Genomic DNA, 20,556 nt, shown 5'->3' with positions numbered 1-20,556 from the left:
TCAACAATGCGGAGGTTGAGAATTAGTCCATTAAAACCAGGTAGAATTATCCACCCTACTTAAGGTCACCCCGCGCTATATACCAATGTTTCTCAGGCACTTAAATGGGCATATGAATTACCTGCGCATCTTGTGAAAGCCCTACACCACTTTTTGGCCTTGTTTTAAAGAAAGAATTGGTGAAATATCATCACTAAAGTTAAAAAGGAGGGAAAAAAATTCTTTTTGCGTCTTCCACTAATTAGGTCAATTATAAATATTTATGTCCCAGCATATTTATGACTTAATTAGTAGAAACATGCTAATAGAATTTAACAAAAGAATTCACTGAAGTATTTTTCCTCACTTCGTTATAGGAAAGCTGTGTTTGGAAAGCATGTATGGAAAGGGAATTAGATGTGCTGAATCATGCTTTCATATAATGTCCTTTAAAAAAGGTAAAAATTCTACAGTTGTTAAAACTGACCTATTATTTAACCTGTCATGCAGTCAGTTAGAAGAGAAACAATTTGGAATCAGAACTCAGTTTGTGAAAATAGCACTCAAATCTTAGATTACTTGGTATGTGAAAAGACTGATTTTGAAATCTTATCAATTAACTTCACTGATCCCTGGACAATGCTTACGTTTAAAACACTGGCTTTATTCAAATACTACCCATCTGTACATTAAAAACAAGCAGATTAGAAGTAAATGTTTTATTCTTCCAACTAAATTCCAGTACTACAAGGGCAGTAAAACAACGATACACTGGGGAAAAAAATGCAGCAATAAACATTTGTTAAAAAGACTGATAGAATAAATAAAAACTACCAAAAAAGGGTGGGGGGAAATCATATCAACCCATTCTGAAACCCCAAGAAGTCCTGGAGTACAGAAATGCCTTCCTCCTTCACTATTTCACAGGAAGCACTGAAGGCTATTTGCGTAATAATGTCCTGGGATTACACTCTACATTATTAATAACTGGTTACAGCTTGGTTGTAGTGCACAATTAAAATCACACTAACTTCATCTGAATTGTCGTTCTACCGTTTTATTTACACAACCAGTGAAGGGCATGTTCTTAGAATACCAGCTTTAATCCTTTCCAAACATTAATATAAGAAGCCAAATTGTAATGATACAGCAAATGAGGCCACTGGCATTAATACAGGTAGCAAAGGTCCACAGCCGGGTGGTACTGACATCAAGGAAATTTCCAAAACCGGTTGCTGCCTAGGAGTGGTTGCCACTGACGAAAGCTTGAAACAACCTGTATTCACAGGGGGTATTGGCATTGCTGGCATGTCGTAACTGGGACCTCTTGCAACAACTCAACAAGGAACAAGGCAGCCCACAAATGCAGAAAACATGATTCATGAAACATCTGAAGGGAGAGAAAAGGAAAATTAGGGCTAAGTTCAGGTCAAAATTTAAACACATGCCAAATCTTCATCCCTAATATATTTGCCCCTAGGTATTTAAGTAACCAAAAGTAAGCCCTAGTAAAGTTTTGCTGCCTATTTCCCTCCAAACTTTTTCTCCATGATTTTCTGTTAAATTCTCTTCTTGGGTATGAAGATAATTATAATAAACTATAATTATAACAGAAGTCTTCTCCGTAAAAGACTGTCTTGTTTTTGGTTTAAAGATGAAATACTTACAACTAGCAGGCTGTTCTCCATATCGTCGCATTATTTGATCATGCGTGAACTTCACAAATGCATCATATTGTTCTATAAATAAAGATAAACATCAATTACATGATTTGCAAAAATGCCCTCTTCTCTAATATATTAGAGCCACACAAACTGAAAAGTCCAATATATATAGTGAGACAATTCTAAGCTGGCACTTAATCAGACACAAAACCTCAGTAATCATAGCTTATCAAATGGAAAGAGCATGGAGCTTAGTCAGGAAACCTACATTTGTTCAAATCACACAACCTCATGTATAGGCTGGTGGGGCTTATTTCTTAACCTATTAAATTTAAAGGGCTTGAAATAAAAAGATATCTTTCTCCTCTGAAAGTTATCATAAGTGGTCCTTGAATGGCAACTTACTGCAATGAGGGGAAACATGACAATAAAAGCGTAGCAAAATATATGATACATCCATACATCCAAAATATATGATACATCCACCTGTAACCTAATCAGGTGCCACAGAAAAAGATGTTATATAACTAAGCAAATTCTCTCACCTGTGTTAGCACCTTGATTGATTTAACTCCTTAATCAAGAAGTTTACAATATCAATATCCAGTAAAAATCCAGGGGGAAATTCTGATTAAGTTACCATACATAATATATTTACTACACTTAAATTACCAAATTATATGGGAAAAAAATATTTTTGGGGGTAATTTAAAGAAGACTGCAGCAGCTTGATACTCTAAAATTAGGTACACAGTGCCAGTTAGATTACTTCAAGTGTCCAGAACTGACGGCAGATTATCATGAAAGATACAGAGTCAAAAAACCCACAACCAAATTGAGCTAAGTGAACAGCCAAAGCACAGGGTAGCCAAAGCACAGGGTTACCAAAGGAAAACTCTAGTTCTCTAATGCTGCTGCTGGTCTACATGGCTAGCGTACTATTTCTTAAGGTCACTAAGGAGGACCATGAGCTATAGGAAAGTTCATTTCCTTTCTTGAATTGAAATTCTCTGGTTCTTAGAAAATACCCTGTACCAGTGTATAGAAAGGGTAATTTAACTGATGTGAAGTGTATGTGGGAAAGAATGCATTTCTTAGGATGAGTTTCTGGGAGACTCTCAAACTCATCTCATACCTGCAAGTTTTGTGTTCAATATTTCTTCATACTCTTCTCGAACTTTCTCTTCACGCTCTTTCAATAAACGTTCACAGATCATTCCAACCTGCCGTAGAGTGAATAAGGGCTGCTCTTTTTTTAATGGTGAGGAGGCTGCTGATGGAGTCCCTATGTACAACATGAACAAAAACCGCACCAGATTTAGAGCCATCACAGAAAGCATCATCTAACTGAGGAGATTTCACTTGGATGTTTTCAATGCTCATATACCAATAAAAGCATTTTTCTATCAGTTTTTAGCACAGCATCTCCCTAGTCTTAAAAACAGGTTTAATCCTATCAGCTTATGGCTTTGGAAGAACACAGCAAGATGTATGCCATCAAATATAAGGGGGAAAAAGTGTGAAGGTGAGTGGAGACAATGTGACAAGACACAAAACTTAATATTTTGTTTTTAAATTAATGATATTAGCAAGGACTTTATAAAAAGAAATACTGAGAATATATCCCTAATATTCAACATTAAATTTCACGGTTCAGCATCCTTAAAGATTATTAATGTAGCAGCCACTTAGATAGTAGCAGTTTCTTCAGAATGCATTCCTCTTAGAAGTATTACTTAAGGCACTCTGATTTTCCAAAAACATTCCTCTTTTCTTGAAAAGAACATCTGAAATTAATCTTTGCGAACTCAGGATTATGATAGTCATCCACAGTAACACTACTGCAAGTATTCTAGAAACACACAAATACACACATTTGCTATCAACTGTTTGTCCTGTTTATCTGCCCCAATTCCTCTTTTCACTTGCTCCTTGTAACTTGCACGGCTGGAACCACTATGTCCAAAAAAAAAAAAAAAAAAAAAAGTATGTTTGTTTGTGCTGTGTCTACCAACAAGCTGTAACAGAATACCAGAATCCTTGTATTCTGGTATACAGGAATAAACTATACCAGCTTCAGTCCACAGCTACTAAAAAGTAAGGCTCTGTTGAGACCACCAGTTCATTGATCTTCTAAGAAGTAAAGTGATGAATTATGAGCTTGGTTCCCGCTGAGGGTAGAGTCTTATCTCTACCCTCACCTCCCCTTACCAAGTTTCACCCACTTATACCTGGCCCCCCAAATTGGAAGGAATACTACATAATTCAGTTCTGAACAATTTCACGTTTCCTCATCTAATTTTATTTGACTGTTTTATAGCCTGTGAATGTTTGTTTTGTTATTCTGCCTGGTTTTCCTATCCCTGCTGGGAGGGAAGGGAAGGCAAGGCAAGCAGGCAACTACTTCACACAAAAAACTATTTTCGCTGAGAACTTTACTAAAGTAAGAACCACTTTTGATGGCTCTTCTTTAGTAAGAAGTTTAACTTTCCCTTCAAACAGCCCTGAGTTTTACACCTTAAATTTTAAAAAGTGTATTTGCAAACTATTCTCTCCAACAAGAGGCAGGGAAAAAAACAATATAGGATCAAAATTATCAACCTTTAGGGAATCTATCCTAAAACACAAGTATGTGAGGGTATACGTTCAGGGACATTTTTGTAAATACTGTAATAGCAGAAATTCTGAGTCTATCTATCATTAAATAGGTATGGGAAGTCCATAAAATGGCATCGTATTCAGCCATGGCAAGGTACATCTATACCTAATAGAGAAACATGTGGCTATATCTTTTTTTTTTTTTTTTAATGGAGGCTACAAATCATAGCATTTACGGTTAAGTCCACTTAGGAGATATTATATACAGGTGGTTGTCTTTGAGTCATGAGAATCCAGGTAACTATTACTTACTTTTGTACCATATTTTTAAGAGATCATGAATTATTCGTATGTTTTTTTTTAATCAAGGGGAGAAACAGGAGCTTGATGACCAAAGGCAACTTGTATTACTTTTTCCCATAATAAGTGAAAGGAAATGTTACTCAGTAAGTCTGTTATTACCTGGTGAAGCTGGTCCGCTGAGGAGAAATGCCTGTGGCTGTGCATCAGAAGTACAACATGGATCTGTCTGCTGGAAACTAGTTTCTAAATGTCTTCTCTTCTGCATGCGCTTATACTCTTGTTTTATGTTGTACAGAATTTGTTCTAAAAGAAAAAAGTCAAAATTTGGCAAGATATAAACTTTCAAGTTAAAAAATAGGTTGGGTTCTACCAAAAATATTCTCTTCAAATAATATCTAGAAAACTTATGTTCTGGGAGGAATTAGTTTCAGCATAATGGGGCCACTCATTCAGAAATAGCACATACACACCACCTGGAATCCAGCTATTCTACAATACCATTCTTTCTCAGCACTGACTAGTAAAGAATAAGTTTTTCATTCAATGTAAAGATAAGGGAGTCTGTGAACTGAAACACATATTTAACTCAGATTCTGAAGAGTACCAAAGTCAAAGGTCATTTATTCACCACACACAGAACTATTAAACTAACAGGCTTTTTCTAAGACCACAAACGATTAGAAGCAGGGAGGACTGTGTAAAGACAGGCACGCACCAGTGAGAAGTGCCAGCAGCAGGTCAGCAGACTGACACAGTAGATGTGAACTGAACCATCATCACACATTAAGTGGCCATGGCCACTAATCGTAAGCTCAGCAGAACCGACGGACGGTACAGCATTAGCAGCGCAGTACTGTTCTGAATCTTTGGGGTAAAAACCCCTGTAAAGTGACTGGTACCTAACAGATCCTCAGTTAAGAACCACTACACCACAGTGCCGTCATCTTCAACCAAACCAGGAGTAAAAAAGTCTAAGGAACATATCCTTTAGGCCAGTATGATACATTTTACAAGATTCCTAATTCCAAATAGTTACCATTTAGCCTCTCCAGAAAATCCCTCCCTGAGGTTTCCACTCCCCTCCAAACAGACTTTCTCACCACCACCACAGTTCCTAAATTAATAGTTATCCACGTGAAAACTACATCCCAAGAAGTTTATAAATCCCAATCCAAAACAGAAATAACAGGCAATAAAATGTTTCATAAATATAATGGAGTGTAATTTTAACAATTCTACAATGATGCAATTTCAAAATGAACGGAAACTCAATTGAAGGCTAAAGATTTATGTGAGATGAAAACAATCCTTTTTTAAAAATTTAATACTAGAGGTTTTTGGGTTTTTTTTTTTTTTTTTTTAGGTATATACTTCTCATCTCTCTTTTCACTTCATTTTCCAGTAAGAACTTTTAGGGCTTTTGAGAGATAGACTGAGGGGACATCAATCAGTACCGTAAGCATTTAGATTCTGCCAGTTTCATTACTGTATTGATAATTAGAAATCAATTAAAAAATAAAAACAAGCTGCAAAAGATATATCCAGTGAAGATTCCATTTATGTAAATGTGTGTAAACAAATCCGTTTTACATATACACGAATGCGAACTCACACATGGAATAACTAACCTCAGGATGGTTGTGTGAATGTCTGTATTTATTATTTTTCAGAATGTTAACATTTGTTTATATTAAACATGGTCATGTTCACTCCTTTTCCATTTATGTGAAATTGTTTATAATTTAAAAACAAAGTTACCAGTGTGAAATAAAATGGCTGTCTAGTTAAGCACCTTGATAGAAAACAGCCTTCCTAAGATTCACAGAGGTGACCAATAAAACTAGTGCAACATCCTATACCAACCAGGTCAGGCACACATATCCTCATTTTTCTTAAATAACAACTCTTTCAGTAGGTGATATTCTAAAAAGTTTCTAAAGTAATGATGTTTTTGATCTCATAGCAAGCTTCACTCATTTATCATTTTATGTTCAAAGCTACCATCATCCTGATCAAAAGTGTCATTCAAAGCATCCTAAAGTTTATTCACAACCAGACACTTCAAATATATTAGCACAAAGTAACTTAACCTTAACCTCTTTTGTGTGACTTATTCTTTGATCACCACACAGCTGTCCTCAGATTATTCTTCCTTTTGCTTCACAAAATCAACCAAAGTACAACTAAGATGTACCAAAAGAATAGTTGTAACAGACTGAATTTGTTCATCTGAAAGTCTCAAACAAGATCTAGCCTAGGATTAACATAATATAGCTTTATAAAATCGCCATACCATCTAATATTTAAGAGACATCATTACAAGCAAAGGAACTGTAAGGCATACCTTACAAATGAATTCACCAATTTAAATGTAGTTCGATGAGTTCTGACAAGTGCATACATAGTCCTGGAACCACCACAACCACAATAATGAACTTTATCACCCCTCAAAAGTTCTCTCATATTCCTATTCACCACCTTTACCAACACCACTGCTACTTATCTGCTGTCATTATAGTTCTGTCTTTTCTAAAAGAGTGTAGATTTTTGCCTTCTTTCACTCAGCAAAATGCTTTTGAGATTCATACATGATGTTGCATCAACCAGTAATTCCTTTTTATTAATTAGTATTCCATTGTGTATACATCACAATTTATCCGTTCTCCTTTTAGCAGACATTTGGATTGTTTCCAATTGGGGGCTATTATGAATATTCAAGTACAAGTCTATAGGTGGACAAATTTTCATTTCTCTTGAGTAAATACCTAGGAGTGGAACTGGATGGCCTGATTATATGGTAAGTGCATAGCTTTACTTTGTAGGCGACTGCCCAACCATTTTCCAGAGTAACTGTACATTTTGCATTCCCACCAGCAATGTATGAGTTCCAGCTTCTCCACATCTTTGCCAACACTTGATATTGTCAGTTAGAGCTGAAGAATTTCAGATACTACGGCACTGCTTTTTGTATCTATTATGATACAACTATGTCATCTAAGCCTCACTGTGCCCTCAGATGCTCTAATACTGGTAACGTGATCAACAACGTTATGAAGTGAATGGTCCAATCTAACTTGACCCAAACCCTCAATGCTCAACGTAGCAAAAAGCTAACTACAAGCTTCAAGTTCACGTTATCTTGGTTCAGAGGTATATGCAGTTTTAAAGCTAATAACCAAGAACTCTCCCCAGATTCAATATTCCACAATTCACATTTTAAGCTCAACCTACATATCTGGCCAACTTTAGTTGCTTCCATGCCAGCTGGATAAAGGCCTTCCATACATCAATAAAGTACCTTTGTCTACTTAGTCTTAAACTACTTAAATCTAGCCATCTCTTATCAAACTAGAATGTCACATTTTATTCCAAGTACACGTAACTTCTGACATTGTGTTGCCAAAAAAAATTTACCGGTCCATTAAAGAGAGTCAAATAAAGCTTCACTAACATTATCAGTTTTAATCATGCAGACTTCATATTTGGCTTATGAAGCAAAGATTAAATTTGCAGCAAATCACTTAGAGCAAAATATGGAGTTATTTTCATGACAATCTACACTACAAATGGCTGTAGTATATCCCTTTTCAAAATCCTTAAAACCACATCACCCTTGTACTACACGGTCAATCCCTGAACAACATGGGGATCTGGGGTGCAGACTCTTCTGCAGTTGAAAATCCACATTAACTTGTAGTTGGCCCCTATATCCAAGAGTACGGTTCCTCCCCGTCGGCGGGGTTTCACATCCTTGGATTTAACCACCTTTGGATGGCGTAGTACTATAGTATTTACTACTGACCTGTCAGTTCAAGCCCACACTGTTCAAAGGTTAACTGTAAAATACTTGTAAGAGTTTCTCGCACTGTACTAGGTTAAGTGAAAGTCAGAATTAGCAAATTTATGACTAATGGCATTTGCATTCTCAAATCTAGTAAATACCATTGAGAATGCTAATAAAATTCTCCTCTGTAATAGGCAGATTGTCAGTGAGCCAGCACTTATTCCTTTGGAGTATTAAAATATATATATAAACAAAAAAACCTAGGTAAATGTGAAAAGAAAAGAAAGGCCTGGCCTGAGGCAATAAAGCCTGTTTACTCATCTTTGTTGCCAATGATTACTTGAGAAACCCTGGTCACAATGAACAAGCTCAACAATATAAACAGGAGAAAGTTGATGGGATAAAAAAAATAACTGAGTTGATAATAGTAAGAGAAACAGCATCAAGATGGGACTGACAGCAAAGGGAAAATGGAATTAAAAGCAACCAGAAATGTGTTTAAAGGAGAACCACAAAATGGGGGGTGGCGGTGAGGGGTTGTCAAGTATCTCTCTAGAGTAGAATCCATAACCGTAAGATGTCTAAAACTTGGTGATATGTGAATCTAAACTTTTGCTCCAGACTTGTATGGACTTCCTGTTTTCCTACTGACCTAATTAATAGATCAAACAGTAAGGCTTCGTTAACAGTTTTAAGTTCAGGTGTGTAAAACCCCTTTATTATCACCTAATATGCTAATTTCTCTATGGAGTACCTTTGAAAACAAACAAGGTAAAAGTTCATCCAAACAGATTTAACTCAAACAGTGGGATTAAAAATGAAATAAATCTTGAAAGCCTGTCAGTGCTAGGGAGGAACACAAATAAAATGAAAAATCTGTACACAATTAAGTACAGAAAACCTGCAGTAGCCATTAAGACCTAAAACGGAAACTGTTCCAAATAAAATAACAGACCAAATCTAGAGCTCAGAACTACACAGACATTGCCAGGTCTACTTTATAAATTAAAACACACAGAATTCAGAGTTGCTATGGAGACCCATCTTTGTAATTCAGCTATTCTCCCAGATCATCTGATCAGAAACTTAACACAGTTCTTATGGACTCCTTGAGGGAACCTTAAGGACAATGTTCTTATCTAGCCAAGAGCTATCTAACTAAAAAGAATGAGCTGATGCCATTTTAAATTTACTTCAAAATTATTGTTATGTCAAAGGAACCTGGAACCAAATTTTTAACACAAGATTGTTAAGTTGTATCTACAGTACTTTAAAAGCAACTGGCTGAGATTCTAAATTTACATTACATAATATTTTACTGTATAAGAGGCATTCATTTATCTCCTACAAAAGGAGAAATAACTATAATTACTACAGGTCAAATTCTATTATTTCACTGGAAGTATAGTAGCCAATGATTACTTACTTGACATAAATGGCTCACTTTATTAAAATCCTTCTGGTCTCAGTATACACTACAAATTAACTGCGCAATGGGAGTCACTAATGCAAGGAGTCCAGCAATGCTCAACCAGCAGGTAGCTCCTCTCTGATATCCCGGAAGTTTCATACCCCTCTTGTATATTACACTAGAGTCTAAAGGGATATACGTTAACCATGCTGCTGTTGTCGTTTACTTCTTTACTATCTGCAAATGTCTTCTCAAACAGCCTACAAGCTAGGAAAATACCAAGTAATAAGAACAACAACAACAAACAGAAGTAAATGGTGCAGAGAAAAGGGAAACTGAACCGTCACAAATCCAAAACCCAAAACCCAAATATGCAAGCTACAGAAAACACTCAGTGCCAAGGCAAGTTTCAGCTTCTATTCCAATTAACCATGGGCCATCAAAACAAGGTACGGTTTGGAAGGACAGAGAGCAGACTCCTTGAGGAGGGCTGTAGGGCAGCAGAAGCAAGCTAAAGAACAAAACACTAACATTAGGACACCCAAAACACACATATGCACATAAATAGCGAGATACAGCATACCTGGAAACCAGTGGCTGCAAACTGATGATTTAGGAGCTAAATGGAACCCAAAGACATGTCTGGCCTGAATACTTTCTTTTTAAAACAATGTGGCCAACATTTAAAAGTTGGGTGATTTTACATTAAAAGTCAGATTTTTGGCTACTGCTGTTAGGGGGGAGTGGTGAGGAGGTATTGGACTATGTGGCAAAATTCAGCTGAAGAGCGGCTGCAACCTTTTGGGCTTAAGTGCTCAAGTGCTTCTAAAGCTTTAATGCACACGCAAACCACCTGGGGATTTTGTTAAAATGAAGACTATGAGGGACGGAGCCTGAGTTAGGCATTTCTATTGAGTTTCCAGGTGATGCTGCAGGCCAGGAGCAAGACTGGAATTCACAAGTCCTCACCTCGTTCACTCATTTTTATTACTTCCCTGAACTATGGGCATTTAAATTTCTATCCCCTGCTTAAAATAATAACTCCTCTACTGTGGCAATTAAAGAGAAAAGTGGTTGGTTTATGTATTATTGGACATGCCAAGAAATGGAGGGGAAGGGAAGGAAACCAGTAACAGCAGAGTTTACCACAAGTACCAAAATATTAAGGATGATCTAATTCATTTTGCCACTCTCACCTGGATGGCTTTTGTCGTTCTGAGACAGACATACCACACCCCCCAAGCAAGAAAATATTCTGTAAATCAATTTAAACTTGGACCTATTTAAAGAGATTCATTACATGACAGTAACACACATATATTGATTCATTTATATGAATTTTACATTCATTATGTGATTGAAAGTAGACAAATGCATTTGCTATTCGATTCTGTCTGCTTTAAAAAGAGCAAGTAAGAGTACCTCTCACGCCAGAAGACACTGATTGGAAACCTACAGACATCTTTTGTTTATCCCGTGTATTTTGTAACTTAGTTGTGAATACTTAAAAGTCAATAGATTTTGAGAAAATTCTGACTTCTGGGCGAAGAAAGCCTTCTGGGAAGGTATGACAATAAAAAGTCTAGACTTCCCATGGCTGGACCTGAGAGGAACGGTCTGAACTAAAGATATAAATTAGAAAGTCACCTGTAAGAAGTCAGAAGCATGCATGTGGTCACTTAGGGAGCTATTAAGCTAGACAGAAATGGAGCTGAACCTAGAACTAAAGAACTCCTAAGTTTATGGCCAGATGAAGACAAAAAGCAGCTGGAGAAGTGGAAGGAAACAGTGCTATCGCAGAATGTTAATATACAAAAGGTATTTCAAAAAGAAGGGAGTGTCAGCAGTGTGAATGCTGTAGTAAGAAAGGTCAAACAAGATGAGGATTGGCTGTGTGCCATGGAAGTCATCAGTGGCTTGACAAGAGCTGTCTGAGATACAAATACACTAGGAGTAAGTTGAGAGCAGCCAAAGAAATGGAAGCAAGTAGACTACCTGAAAGCTCTTTGAATTTGGTTTTGAAGTGGAGAATTCTGGATGACTGCCGGAGGAAAATGAGGATGCTTCATTTACTTTATAATGGGAAGCCTGACCATATTTAAAGCCAAAAGCAAAGATCTGGTTGAGAGATAAAAATCAGGTAAGGTTCCTTTGGAGAGAAGTGGGATCCTTCCCTCACTATCTCATTTCATCTTCGTCAGTGATACAAAAAAAAAAAAAAAAAAAAAAGGCACAACCACTGGTAGTGTTGGTCCTGGGAAAAATGAAGAAGCTACAATTTGATGCCCTCCATTTCTTCTGTGAAGTAAAAGGCATGGCTATTCACTGAGAAATGGCAGGAGTGCTGGACAATGTAAAAAGTCCCGTTTGAAGTTGCCCTACTGTAACTATCTCCAGCGCTCAGGGACAGGAAATGCTCTTAATTCTCACAGCATCCCTAGGAGGCAGATACTACTATAATCACGTGTGTAATTTTACAGGTAAGGAAAAGGCGGCTTTGCTTCAATGTCTTCTGAAAGGTCATACAGCTGGAAGAAAGTAAACCCAAGCCTGATCTCAGGGCCTCACCTCTTAACACCTACCACCCCCTCCAGTATGAGTACACCTAGCCAATATTCCGCTGAGTACCTAAAGTTAAAATGTATCACAAGGAGGAGAGCGAATTCTTAAAAAGCAGGATGTCAGTTAGAATAGAGGGATCCACTGCCACGTATTAATACTTCATACACTGAAACGTCAAACTCTATGACTGTTAAGAAGGTAGTGACCAAAACGGAGCATAATTCTCATTTACCTAGAGCCCTGCAATTGCAATCACTGGCTGTAACAAAATAATTACAAGAAATGTTGCATCCGGGTATTTATAAAAAGGATGCTTCAAGTGTCTCTAAACTGCCCCTGCTGAGGACAGGCATCTATAACTAACCAGAATGTTTTATTGGTGTTTCCAAAGTTAGGAATTACTCTAAATTGGCAGGTCGGCATTACCACACGTACAGGACTGATTACAAGACCAGCTTCTGATAATGTACTATTTCACCCTGGGCCATGGATCCGGTTCCCCTGTTCTGTCACAACCACTTAAAACCTCCTACACTTTTAACCAATTATACTGCTTAGACAAGTTTTTCTTCCGGAGAATTATATATCAGCACTAGGAACAAGGCAATCTTCTGTAACAAAAGGCAAAGTTCAAGGAAAGTAATGTTTGAAAAGTTGGCTTTCTGCAATCTTTCAAATTCTACTCCACATTCTATTCTTTAATTGCTACATCAGTTCAATGATACTATTTTTTTTTAAAGAAACGAAAGAAAATCAACTCTTCCAGGTCCCTCCCTCCAAACTTCCTCCCTTTAGTTTGATCTTTAGATGGAGTTTTCTAAAAATTAACATTAACGGAAATGAAAATAAATGCTAATAAACCGAAGTCAGAATGCACACCACAGACTAAAAACACTTTCAGAAACAGCCAATACATAAGCTTCATAGTAAAAGTGTGACTTAATTAAGTAAACCAATTTCAATGCTTAGGCTGCCAAAGGTGAAAATAATGCTAATGTGGACAACTGTCCACAAAGAAGTAAAATAGGTAGTTTATGGTATTTTTATTCAAGTTTAGCTGGCTTTAAAAAGTATCAGCAGTGGCAGCTCTGTCAGTCCCTGGACAGACTTTGTCTTTTCTTTGCCTAACCAGCATAGAATCTGGAACTCAAATGAGGTTCATAAAAGCTTGAACAAGTGACTTCTAGAGGAAGTATTTAGATTTTTTAATAATGCTGAGAAAATCCAGATACGTGAATAGATACAGAAATTAAGTCAAACTCAAAGGCTGTATTACTGAAAAAAAATCACAGTAATAAAAGATCACATTTCAATAAAATCAAAATGTTGCAAAGCATTTATATTTCAGGATGATCTGCCTATGACATTTGTGACAGATAAAAATTAATGACTTATGATTTGTAAAGGGAGGAAGAAAGCTATACTCCAAGACAAACTACAAGCATATTCTGAGCTGTTTTTCTAGTGCTGGAAGGGTAAAAACCACTACCACTACCACTACCCAAATAAACCTATCATCACAAGAAAGATTACACAATCTGGCATAATGCAAAATTATGATCAAAAGACTGAAAATAAATATCAAAGCTGACAACTTGACATACACTAGATTTTTAATTTACCTGCAAGCATTCTCTCCCTGCTCAACTATAACTGCGGTATCTTCTCATCATGCAAAAAAAACTTTGTTTTAACTTAAATCATTCAATCCCTTTAGAAATGAAAGCTCAGAACTTCATATTACAAAATATTTTCTCCTAAAAATCACGTAAAATCTTTAAAAATGTAATTCTTCGAACCAGCAAATCTCTGAAAATGGTAAAATCCTTGTATATGGGCTATGTCAAATACTGAAACGCACAAAACCACGTTTATCATCACTGTCCAGAAAGATGAGGGAATACTGAGTAGACTTCAAGCACCTCAAAAAAGTATTGTTCAAAGTCTTAAACTAAATAAGTGTTGTATTTCTTGTTACTACTCATTTGTTTGAGTCACAATTAAAAATATATATGTTGTCACATATTGTGGCTTTATTGTCACAAAACAGTCTAAAAAGAAAAAGTGGTACAGAAGGAGGAGCAGAAATGAAACTATTTTTTTCTTAAACTTCTGAGTCTCTAAGAACCTTGGGAAATGCCAAGGCTTGATTAATTCAACAAATACATTCAACAAATATTTTAAAACTTTATTTGTGGTAAGACATTAACTTAAGAGGGAAAGGATGGCAGATAAGAATACCTCTGGGGTTATTTTCAAACTCTACAAGTCCCATCTATCCCCTCAAAATCCAGGGGACATTCCTTTTAACTAACAGTCTTTGCTACAAGACTGCCACTGATGCATCACACTTCTCAGGTGTTTAGAAAGTTGTAAAACATTGGTAAGCTGAGTTCTAGAATCCTTATGCTCAGCAGTAAAATTGAAGATGAATCTCTTAAACGAGATTCATTTGTGAAGACCTCTTTACCATCTGCAGATGGTTCATATAGGCTTGAACAAGTATTCCACCCTTGTGGGTAGTCTTCTCAAAGGCAAGACAGTCACTGTGGTTTCACACATGCATAGAGAACATTCTGTGAGTCAACAGTACTGGCACAGTGTTAACGCAAAGACTGCAAGGACCATAGATTGCTGGTTAGTTCACTTACGAGTACTTGAAAAGACCCAACCTCAGCATCATTCATTATCTTGTTTCATGAACCAACCATCCAAGAGGTCCAAACTTAACCTATGCTATCATTATTGCATTCTCCTTTAAATGGAAAGAGGATCAAAGGTTTCTTTTCAAAGAGGCAAAATCACACAAAACTGGGCACTTCCAATGAGTCTCTTATTCTCAACCTTTCAAAACAAAAGCATTGCTATCACTGTCTTCCTGGGTCTATCTAAACACATAGGAAAGACCTACCTACCTGAATAATACCCAATATATTCTCTTTCCTATAGAGCCCTTCGAGAAAACTGAATAAATTTATTATTCTCCTTTACATCTTAGTGTACGTCTCTGTGGCAACCATGGTGGCTAGGAGCATTTTCACCTAAAGAAGAGCTAACAACCCTGTCCTCTGATCTAGCCATGTTTACCCGATGTGTTTCTGTGCTCAAGATAGGCTTTCATTTTCCTACTTTCAAAACAAAATAGCTCAATAATGAATACAACTGCATGCTGCTTTTAATGGCTATAAACGTACATGATTATTAAATGCATAATTCATACTACTATTAAATAAATGCAGCTACATACACAGTCCTAAATAAAATATCAGGTTTAAAATCCAAAGTACAAAGACCATTAAAAACAGTTTATTTGCCAAATCCACTGAGAAACTAGAAGCAACTTAACAGCTGTCTAAATAACCACAAAATATTAAAAACACTTCTGGCTCAATATAAATGACATCTGAAATGAAATGTTGCCTCCTCCAACAGACATCTCATTTGTTTGTGTAGAACCATTTATACTTCATTTAAGCCAGCTGGTGTCTCCATTTGCAGGCATGTATCAATGTCTACAAAACAATCTAAGTTCCTGTAAACCCTTCCCCATACACAAGCTGCAATTTCCATTCTTGATGGCAAGTTTCCAGCATATACAATGAGTTTTTACAAAGGAATTTAACTCTTCATCCAACTCAATTCCTAAAAGGCAGACTAGAGCAATGGTAACAAGTCAAACAATGTATATAAAGGTGCCTAGCAAACTCACAAATAGGTTGAGTCCACAGAGGGATCACTTCACTCAACCACTCATTCATTCACTACACAATTATGAATAACAATGTCTTGCATTTGACTGACAAGTATAATATTTTGGTTTTATTAAAATAATTTTGTTCTTGGGAATGTCACGATAATATTTGGGCTAAATGATAATATTCTGAGATGTTTCAAAAACCAGTCGACAAGGATAGAACACTCTGAATCTGTTTTCAACTAACTTGCCAGGATGAGTACTAATGAAGCTAGGAGAGGCATTCATTTTCCCAACCACAGCCAATGGTTCCCCTCCCACACACCTTCAGTTATCATTCACGTTTCCTTTTCCACATCCAGGGGTTATTACAGACCTCACTGCTGACACCCTTAACCAGGGTTGGGCAAACTTTTTCTGAAAAGGACCAGACAGTAAATATCTGAGCTTTGGGAAAATACAGTCTCTGTCACAATTACTCGACCCCGCTATTGTAGCCTTCAAGGGACATGGACAATACTTAAAAAAAAAAAAAGAATGAGCATGGCCGTGCTCCAATAAAATTTATTTGCCAGCTCTTTCATTTTTCCTGGTATTAAGTTGCACTAGTTTGAAAAATACTGATTTAAATAATAGTCATCAAGTCAAACTTTGGAATAACCTTCCTGGGATGACTAAAACAAAAACAAAAAACAAAGCTAGGGTTTAAAACAGATGTCCTAGTTCCTGAAACTACTAGTAAAGCCTCAACATGACTTCAGCTACATATCAGAAAACACTATATACATATCCAGAGAACAATGATAAAATCATGATAAATTGTGCACATGCTCTGAAAAAAATTCACTTCAGTAGTCTAGTTGTATATTGTTTAAATTATATTTGAACTCACAGAAGTGAAAACAAAGAGCTTCCATAGAGCCCCAATCAATCTCAATTTGGTAAGTTGCTTTCTGTTCCCAAGCCCAGCCACTTATTCCTGCTAAGGACATATGGGTATTCGCTCTTGTAAAGTTTAGGAATCACCACTTTCAAAATAGGAATCTAAAATTTAGGTATTTGGGAAAATTATTTCCAAGTTAGATGACATGAAAACTGGGAAGCTCTCTGATACCTGCACAACACTGCAGCTCCCATTATGACACCATGATTACAAAAACCATTACAGGAGCATGCCCAAAACTGGCCATGTAAACACAAGGCTAAATTAAATTACATGTAAAGTGTCATTCAAAATCATAGTTAAAAACATAAATTTTAGCAATTCAAAACTTATGCAATTTTAACTGCTTTTCTCTAGTTGAAATAGCTAAAAAAAACTTTTCACAGACTAAATAAATATCAGGGTGTGGTTTTAGAGTTCAGGATATGATCAAACTTCGAGTAGATGTCAAAAACACCTTGAAAAACAAAACACAGCAATATTTTGGAAAATGTGAATTTGAATCAGCAAGCTTAAGCGATTCCAATAATTCCAGTCATTTTACTACTACAGTCCACTTAACTGAAATGTAACATAATGTGCAGCCAACTGCATTAGCCAATGCTTCAAATGTATCAATGAAATGACAGATTTGCAAAGGATCACAATTCTTTCTGAATTAATTCCCTTTAAAGTGAGAACAAATATAGCCCCTAGCTGACTTACCTTATATGCTCAAGACTATTTTAGCATTTAGATATACTTCAACTCCCAAACCTAACAATGTATTAATTCACACACCCCCCACCATGAAATTTATTGCTGGTTAGCTAGAGCTATTTTTAAGTGGCCTTATGAGGTACAGACTCCACAGTATCATTTCAATTTTCAATGACAGCATTTCACTAAAAAGACAAACTCTAAAAATAATGTTAACCACCAGAAGCTCATTCTTGACATTGTTTCAATAGCAAAAAATGGTACCCTAGGCATTGAGGTCCTCCCTATATATTTGGGGAAGGATATTTTAAAAATCTGACCTGAAAAAAAACAAAACAAAACTAAGGCAATTCCAAATGGAAGTTACCAAATGCAGGTAAATACTGCCCACAAAAATTTTTTTAAGCTAACAGTAAGAAACATGTAAATCAAATTATGAAAAGGCTTTGTCTACAGATCATGTTATTACCAAAGGCTCACACACAGGAAACCTTTGCTTGCTACACACACAAAGGAAACATTTACACTACCAGTCCACGAAAACCTATCTTAAGACTGTGCCAGGAGCACACAAGGATTTTCAAAGTACAGAAAAGAGGACACACACATGCAGTACAAAGCAGCCAAAAGGTAGTTCCCCACAGTCACTTTCAGGAAATGTCTCAAAATGAAAAGCAAAAATAGTCTGAAGTCCCTTGGAATCGTGGTTTGATTTATTATTCCCAAGGCCTGGGCTTTTTCCTCCCAACAGACTTTATCGGGTATAAGTAAAGCACTTCCAACTAAAAGCAACTACTCAGCCCCGATTTTCAATACAATTTGCTTTTCATTAAAAGTTCGAGTTTCTCAAGGTCTAGACGTATAGTGCGATCAGATTACGGCACTCGGGAAGAGCAGTTTCTTTGTTGTTGACCCTGCTAGGGAAACAGGTCTTGACTCGGCCCAAGTGGCGTTCTTGTGGGTGATTAATGACAGGCCTAGATCTCGCCCCAGTGACATCCCTCCCCACCCGCTCCGTACTAAAATCAGCCATGTCTGAAAGGGAGGAGGGGCTGCCGCTTCGCCTCCAACCACCCAGTCCCAGACTTGATAGGTGCAACCAATCGATGCCGGGGAGACAGCCACCGAGAGTCGGGTGAAACGCGTGACCCTTCGCTTGCCTAGATTTCCGTGTAGCACCCTCTCTGATCATTTCCGCTTGGGCTCTCCAGACTACGGAAACGCTCAATTCTGGTCCCTCGGCGCAAAGAAAAGGACCTTCCTCTTCCCCACAATACCCGGCGAGGCACGGCCCCTACCCCCCCACACCTCCCGACCCCCCCCCCCAGGCCATTCCCATTGTGTCTCCGAGGCTAGAGGAGCTCGTGAAAAGAACTGTGGTCGCCCGAGGGCTCCGCTAAGCACGGGGGCGGTCCGGCAGTCCAGTCCCGCGGCCGCGGCCCGGGCCCTCCCGTCCTCTCGCCCCCTCCCCCCACGGCGGCCGCGGGGCCGAGTCCCACCTGTGGTGAGGCGGGAGGAGACGTCGCCGAAGGGAGATGGCTCCATTCGGAGATACTTCTGCGGCGAGGCGGCGGCGGCCGAGAAGGAGGCGGCGGTGGCCGCGGCGGCCGACGACGGGGAGGCGGCGGCCGAGGTGGGCGCCGACAATGGCGCACATCGCCTCCGCTTCGGGGACGCCGGGCTCAGCAGCGGGTCGAAATCCAGAGTCCGTTTCAGAGTGGCTCCGCACGCCATGGCCGGGGTGCCGGGCTCGTGTGGGGTCGGGGAGGGGAGGACGAGGGAAGGGGGGCAGAGCGGGGCCCCGAAAAGAGCCTAACCGACCGGCTCAAGAGCGGAAAGGCGGGTGGCGGAGCGCCGGCAAGGGGAGCAGAGCCGCCGCCGCCGCTGCTGCCTCCGCGGCAGGGGCAGTGGCCCGGGCCGGCCGGGGCGAGGGCGGGAGGGGCGGTGGCGGCGGCTCACGCCAGCCGCGTCAGGGGGGGCTCTTCCGCCTCCTCAGGCGCGGCTCCCCCGGGAGAGGCTCCGGCCGCCCCCGCCGTCCGTCCGGGCTTTGAGCCGCGCGTGAGGCGCTCCTGCGCGGAGACCGGCTCCCTCAGAAGTCGAAACCAGCCCCGTGAGGTGTGAGGCTGCAACGCGGCTCCTAAGACTCCCGAGCAGCGTCAGAAGCTAGAGAGCGTCGGTCGATGCGGCGGGATTGAGAGGTGGCGGTGGCGGCGGCGGCGGCGGCGGCAGGAGCGCCACCGAACACGTCCAGCCGCTTCCCCCTCCACTGTACGACTCTTCCACCCGCCGCCGGCCCCAATATGGCGTCAATAACAACGCCGCCGATTCAAATCCTGCGGCCTCAGGGCGCTTGCGCTTGGGCGGCTGGCCACCCCCTTGGTGCGTTCTTGGGAGTTGTAGTTTTTCACTGTCGGGAGGAATCGGCGTGAAAAGTCGTCAGGGAGGAGTCACGGAAACTACGACTCCCGTCTTTCAAGGCGCGCGATTCCGAGTTGCGAATTGGAATTTAAATCCCCCTACACAGCTTGAGTGTAAAAGGAACAGAGCGAAAGAGAAAAAAGAAAACGCTCAGAGAGGGGGGGAGAAAAGAAAGTCAACCAGTGCGGAAAGCAGGCTCAAAAAAAAAAAAAAAAAAAACCTTTAAAATTCAGGACATAGGGCTTCCCTGGTGGTGCAGTGGTTGAGAATCTACCTGCCAATGCAGGGGACATGGGTTCGAGCCCTGGTCTGGGAAGATCCCACATGCCGCGGAGCAGCTAGCCCCGTGAGCCACAATTACTGAGCCTGCGCGTCTGGAGCCTGTGCTCCGCAACAAGAGAGGCCACGATAGTGAGAGGCCCGAGCACCGCGATGAGGAGTGGCCCCCACTTGCCGCAACTAGAGAAAGCCCTCGCACAGAAACGAAGACCCAACACAGCC

At 39.3% G+C, this 20,556-nt stretch overlaps 1 protein-coding gene across 1 annotated transcript; it reads right to left on the bottom strand.

The window, feature by feature from the left end:
• Positions 1–1,020: 1,020 nt before the first annotated feature.
• AKIRIN2 (akirin 2) lies at positions 1,021–19,955 on the bottom strand. Its single transcript, XM_082633629.1, has 5 exons — positions 19,137–19,955; positions 4,704–4,847; positions 2,779–2,928; positions 1,647–1,718; positions 1,021–1,369 (listed from the first exon to the last, which is right to left on the bottom strand). The coding sequence occupies exons 1-5, from the start codon at positions 19,369–19,371 to the stop codon at positions 1,359–1,361; spliced, it is 612 nt and encodes a 203-aa protein (XP_082489755.1). The 5' UTR covers positions 19,372–19,955; the 3' UTR covers positions 1,021–1,358.
• Positions 19,956–20,556: the final 601 nt, after the last annotated feature.

Source organism: Mesoplodon mirus (genome assembly GCF_964341445.2).
Source record: "Mesoplodon mirus genome assembly, chromosome: 10".
NCBI lineage: Eukaryota > Metazoa > Chordata > Mammalia > Artiodactyla > Ziphiidae > Mesoplodon > Mesoplodon mirus.
This window is presented reverse-complemented; position numbering and strand designations above follow the sequence as displayed.